Genomic DNA, 6,503 nt, shown 5'->3' on the forward strand with positions numbered 1-6,503 from the left:
GTCAGTAAAGTGGGATGCAGCCAGGTCTATTAAATTCAAGCTTTTAAAATCCTTGAGGCCTCAGCCATATACAATGAATCAGAGACAACTCTGGGATGCTGAAAGCAGGAGAAATTGTCTTACTTAGGGAATAAAACAATGTTTTCCTATCCAATTCCAAACGGTAATCCATGAAAATATGCACACAAATAGCATAATAAAGACTGAATATGATATAACACGTATACACATATGCATATATCCATGTAACAGCAATAAAAGGTAACTATGAAATTTTTATAGAGTAAGGAGAGGTACGCATGAGGGCTGTAGAAAATAAAGGGGAGGATAAATGACATAATTATATTAAAATTTCATAAAATAAAAGAAGCAGTGTTTTAAAATGGTCTATGGAGTGCACAAAGGTATGGGAGAATTGAAGTTATCGGAAATGGAATCCATCAAAGAGAGACAGAAATTAAGAGTGACCATCAACCCTTTCTCTCCATTCTCCTTTTAGATACTATTTATGAGTACTGGCTACTATGAACCATTCTGCAGAGACTGACTTCATCCTTGAAGGCCTGACAAAACGTCCAGAGCTTCAGTTGCCACTCTTCCTCTTCTTTCTTATAATATATATGATCACGGTGGTGGGGAACCTTGGCATGATACTTTTAATCGCCATCAGTTCTCAACTTCACTCCCCAATGTATTATTTTCTCAGCCATTTATCCTTCATTGACCTCTGCTACTCCTCTGTCATCACACCTAAGATGTTGGTGAACTTTGTGTCTGAGAAGAACATCATCTCTTTTCTGGAGTGCATGGCTCAACTTTACTTCTTTCTCGTTTTTGTCATCGCAGAAGGCTACCTCCTGACAGCCATGGCCTATGACCGCTATGTTGCCATCTGCAGCCCACTGCTTTACAACATTGTCATGTCGCAAAGGGTCTGTTACATGATGATGGCTGTGGTTTACTCACTGGGTTTCTTTGGGGCTACTGTCCATACCACTCGCATGACAATGTTGTCCTTCTGTGGGTCTCATGTTGTCAGCCACTATTTTTGTGACATTCTGCCCTTGTTGACTCTTTCTTGCTCCAGCACCCATATCAATGAGATACTGCTATTTATTATTGGTGGAATCAATACCCTAGCACCTACACTGGCTGTCATCATCTCCTATGCTTTCATCTTAACTAGTATTCTCCGCATTCGCTCCACTGAAGGGCGTTCCAAAGCCTTTGGCACTTGTAGCTCTCATATTCTGGCTGTGGGAATCTTCTTTGGGTCTATAACATTCATGTATTTCAAGCCACCTTCCAGCAATAACATGGAAGAGGAGAAAGTGTCCTCAGTGTTCTATACCACAGTGATCCCAATGCTGAATCCCCTAATATACAGCCTCAGGAACAAGGATGTAAAGAATGCATTGAAAAGGCTAGTTGGGTTAAGGCAGTCATCCTAAAATTGAGAAAAAGAAGAAAAAAAAACATGAGAAGTTCTCGTCTTTGTATTTTTTCCTTCCCGTGAGAAAGTTGTCATTACTTGAGAAATTATTATTTTATGTTTGAGAATGTCTGAGACATTCTTTGCATTATCAAACAATGTAATTTACTGATATATAGTAAAAGTACAAGATAGAGATTGAAGTGATGCAAGCACACGGCTAGTCATTCCAGCAGCTGGAAGTAGCTCAGAACTGTTTGAATGAAATGTCTAGGAGGAGAGAAATGCAGTTCAATCATCAGTTTGTAACAGTAAATACAGTTTTAAGGACGTCTCTAGAATTGTAGCTTAACAAATTCCTGTAAATTTAAGCCATTACATTTAAGGAAATCATAAAAACAACTTTAAAAATTCAATACAGAATTCAAAGCAATGATTTATGTTTTGTCATTACTTCCTTAGGAAGAATGGTTTCCCTCACATTGCACATCATAATATAAACCATGTGTAGGCAAAAAAAAAAGAGTTTCAGTGATAGAAGAACTACCACTGAATGTGCTAGACAATGGCATAGAAATGGAAAAGGGGAGGTAAAGCTTTGGTGTCCTCAAAGGGAAAGCATATTCTACATATGTATCTCTTACATTGGGAAAAACTGAAATCATTTTCTGCAGATAATTGCTCTGTTATTTTTCAGCCTTCAAATGTTTACCTGGAGTTGTGTTTTCCAACCTCATTAAATTGTACTTAAAATGAAAAACTATATTATAGCATAGTTAAATTTAATCAGTGTTCTTACAAAGAAAAATGTACTTAAGACTGAAGATTTCTCCAAGGCACCTAAGAAAAATACTACAGGGGTAAAATGTGACTTTATATTGAATTAAACATCATATTAGGCAAGCATCCTGGATGCGGAAGGTGAGTCACAAAGAGTATAAGAGCCTGAGAGGATAGAGGACTCTTTGGTAAGGAGGTCTTCCAAATCAACAGGATTAGCTCGCATATAGAGATGGAAGCAATATGCACAATGCCTGAAAGAGTATGCAACAGATGGTTTCCTGGAGCTGAAAGGATAAGTGGACACATACCCCTTACCTAACTCACAAACTATTTCCAAACTATAACCACTTGCAAACGAAAATTTGGATTCATCAAGGGAGTCTCATGGGGCAAACAAACTACTCTGAAAAATAGGGTGTTTCTCAGTAGTAGATGGCCAACAGAAAATGAACTCATTGCGTCTTTGAACATTTCTTGACTCCTAATTATGACAGGGTTTTTAAACTTAGTTTTTAATTTATAACACACAGGTATACAGGCCCTTGGCATATATATTATGGTTTGCAGCTCAGTGTTTTATGGGATTCCTGAATACACAAATTAATGGGTCTCTGCATCCATATATTTTTCTTGTGCCTTTTCTTGGGCTCTTTTCCTTTTGTTTGTTTAATTTGTCTTATTTGATGTTTTTCTGTATTGTTTTCTATAATTATTATCCCTTAGAAACCTGCTTGTTTTCTAATGAGAGACAGAAAGTTGGTGAATTCAGATGACAGGGGAGTTAGTGAAGAGTTGGTAGGAGTAGAAGGAAGGGAAACCCTAATCAAGACATATGGAAAAAATATATTTCCAGTAAATGAAATTAATAAAAGAACAAAAGCAATCAGGCCTACGTGTGACACAAGCCCTTGGATGCTGAGGCAAAAAAATTTTTTAAAGCTGAGTCCTTAGTCCTTGGGCTACACAATAAGAGGCTATCTCAACCATAGCCACAACAAGCTACAAAAAAATGAGAGAATGGTGTAAGGAGAAGAATTCTATGTAAAATGATGGGATGACAAATCTTTAAATACGTTGCTGAAGAAAAAATATCTTCAAAAATTCAGGGACTCTGGAGATTGGGGAACAGTCTGAATATTTCCACCCCCGACACATGATAATGGTTCCTTGAGTACCTAAGACATTGCTTACTTCCTCCTCATAAACCAATCTCCTCTCACAAGGCTGTTCAAATAAACTGTTATTAGTTAGTTGTACCGGGTGATTTTGTGTGTCAATTTCATACAAGTCAGTTTCATCAGACAGGAAGAAACATCTGTGGAGCAAATATCTCCTTGAGAACTAGGTGTAAGGTATTTTCTTATTTAATGATCAGTGGGGAAGTCCCAGCCTATGGTGGGTGGTGCCATCACTAGGCAGGTAGTCCTGGGTTCTATAAGAACGATAGACTAAGCAAACCTGGGATAGCAAGTCAGTAAGCAGCTCCCCTCCATGACCTCTGCATTAGCTCCTGTCACTGTGATCCTGCCCTGTTTGAGTAACTGACTTCCTTCAGTGATAAACAGCAATGCTGAAGTGTAAGCCAAATAAACCCTTTCCTCCCCAACTTGACTTTTGGTCATCATGTTTTATCACAGAAAGAGAATCCCGAAATAAGACAATGGTTTCGCTTTGAGTTACCCAAAACCAAACAAAATATTTTCTGTATAAATAAAATGAAATCATAATCAAGAACCAGCAGTTAACACCTTACTTAATTTTACATCTTTATAGATAACTTATGAATATATAAAAAGGGCTTTCTTCCCACCCATGAGTACACTTGGGACAGATGGTTAACAAGAGTCCCAGAAGTCATTCTTATAGGTTGTTCTTAAATGCTGGGTACTCTAGGGGATTGGTGTGCATATGAGAGTTTTCTATTCCTATTAAGTGCAATGTCTCAGAAGATCACATAAAAGCTCCTTGTCAACACAGGAAAGACATCAGCCCCTCCAAGACCCCAACCCCAGCGAGTCCAGCTTCAGGTGAGATTGGGACTCCGGTGGGGACGGCCCGCCCATCACCCATCCCCTTGATCTTCTGGGCCTCTCCTGGCATCCAGAAGACCCGCCCACACAGGAAAGACATCAGCCCTTCCAAGACTCCAACCCCAGTGAGTCCAGCTTCAGGAAAGACATCAGCCCTTCCAAGACCCCAACCCCAGCAAGTACAGATTCAGGAGGCCTGCCCACACAGCAAAGAAGTCAATAATTCCAAGACCCCAACCCCAGTGAGACCAGCTTCAGGAAAGACATCAGCCCTAACAGGACCCAAACTCCATGTCAGCATCCCCAGCTTCAGCTGCAGGAAGGAAGGAGACCAGTGGAGACGGAAAGACCCCACCAGCACCCACTGAAAGAAGAGATGGGAAGAAGACAGAATAAGAGCTCACTCAGCAATAGAAACACCAACATGACCCCACCAGAATCCAGGGATCCAACACCAGCAAGACCCGAAAAGCACTACATAGACAAAGAAGAGGAGACAGACCTTAAAAATTATTTCATGAAGATGATGGAGACCCTCAAAGAAGAAATGAGGAAATCCCTTAAAGAAATAGAAGAAAAAACAAACAAAAAAATCCATGAAATGGGGGAAAAATTCAAGAAATAAACAAATCTCTCAAAGAATCTAAAGAGCACCAAGAAAGAACAACCAAAAAAATAAAAGAAACAGCTCAAACAGTTGAAGGATTGAAAGCTGAAATAGAAACGATAAAGAAAACACAGAAAGAAGGGATGCTGGAAATAGAAAAGTTGGGTAAACGATCAGGAACTACAGATGCAAATATCACCAATAGAATACAAGAGATAGAAGAGAGAATCTCAGGTGTTGAAGACTCATTAGAGGATATAGAGTCATCAACCAAAGAAAATCTCAAAACCAACAAATCCTTAACACAAAATATCCAGGAAATATGGGACACTGTGAAGAAGCCAAACCTGAGAATAATAGGTATAGAAGAAGGTGAGGAAATTCAACTTAAAGGTACAGAAAACATATTCAACAAAATCATAGAAGAAAACTTCCCTAACCTAAAGAAAGATAAGCCTATGAAAGTACAAGAGTCTTACAGAACACCAAATAGGCTCGACCAGAAAAAGAAGTCACCTCGCCATATAATAATCAAAACATCAAACCTACAGAGTAAAGAGAAAATATTAAGAGCAGCTAAAGAAAAAGGCCAAGTAACATACAAAGGCAGACCTATCCGAAATACACCTGACTTCTCAATGGAAACGATGAAAGCCAGAAGATCCTGGACAGATGTCCTACAAACGTTAAGGGAACCAGGATGGCAGCCCAGACTACTATATCCAGCAAAGCTCTCAATTACCATAGATGGAGAAAATAAAATATTCCATGACAAAGCCAGATTTAAACAATACGTGTCCATGAATCCAGCTCTACAGAAAATGCTAGAAGGAAAACCTAGAGCCAAGGAAGATAACTACATTCACAAAGCCACAGGCAATATATAATCACACTTTACAAAACACCAAAAGAAAAAGGAAGGAGAAACTACACAAAATAACTTCACTAACAATAAATCAAGCACAAACAAGGATCACCAATCAATGGTCATTAATATCCCTCAATGTCAATGGCCTCAACTTGCCTATAAAAAGACACAGACTAGCAGAATGGATAAGAAGACAGAACCTTTCCTTCTGCTGCATACAAGAAACACATCTCAACATCAAAGACAGACGTTATCTCAGAGTAAAGGGTTGGGAAAAGATCTTCCAATCAAACGGTCCCAAGAAACAAGCGGGTGTAGCAATCCTAATATCTAACAAATTAGACTTCAAATTAAAATCAATCAAAAGAGATGAAGAAGGACACTTCATATTCATCAAAGGAAAAATACATCAAGACGAAGTCTCAATTTTAAACATCTACGCCCCAAATACAAACGCACCTACATTCGTGAAAGAAACATTACTAAAGCTCAAAATGCACATAAAATCTCACACACTAATAGTAGGAGACGTCAACACTCCGCTCTCACCGCTAGACAGGACCTCCAGACAGAAACTTAACAAAGAAACAAAAGAACTAATAGAACTTATGACCCAACTGGGTTTAACAGACATCTATAGAACATTCCACTCAAATACAAAGGGATATACCTTCTTCTCAGCACCACATGGATCCTTCTCTAAAATTGACCACATAATAGGAAACATAGCAAATCTCCACAGATACAAAAAAATTGGAATAACCCCCTGCATCTTATCAGATC

The 6,503-nt window shown here is 38.8% G+C and overlaps 1 protein-coding gene across 1 annotated transcript; it reads left to right on the forward strand.

Moving 5' to 3' along the window:
• Positions 1-512: 512 nt before the first annotated feature.
• Positions 513-1,451, forward strand: LOC121133483 (olfactory receptor 8D2-like). Its single transcript, XM_040730109.1, has one exon. The coding sequence runs from the start codon at positions 525-527 to the stop codon at positions 1,449-1,451; it is 927 nt and encodes a 308-aa protein (XP_040586043.1). The 5' UTR covers positions 513-524.
• Positions 1,452-6,503: the final 5,052 nt, after the last annotated feature.

The sequence above is a fragment of the Mesocricetus auratus genome, unplaced genomic scaffold (genome assembly GCF_017639785.1).
Source record: "Mesocricetus auratus isolate SY011 unplaced genomic scaffold, BCM_Maur_2.0 Super-Scaffold_100022, whole genome shotgun sequence".
Classification (NCBI taxonomy): Eukaryota; Metazoa; Chordata; class Mammalia; order Rodentia; family Cricetidae; genus Mesocricetus; species Mesocricetus auratus.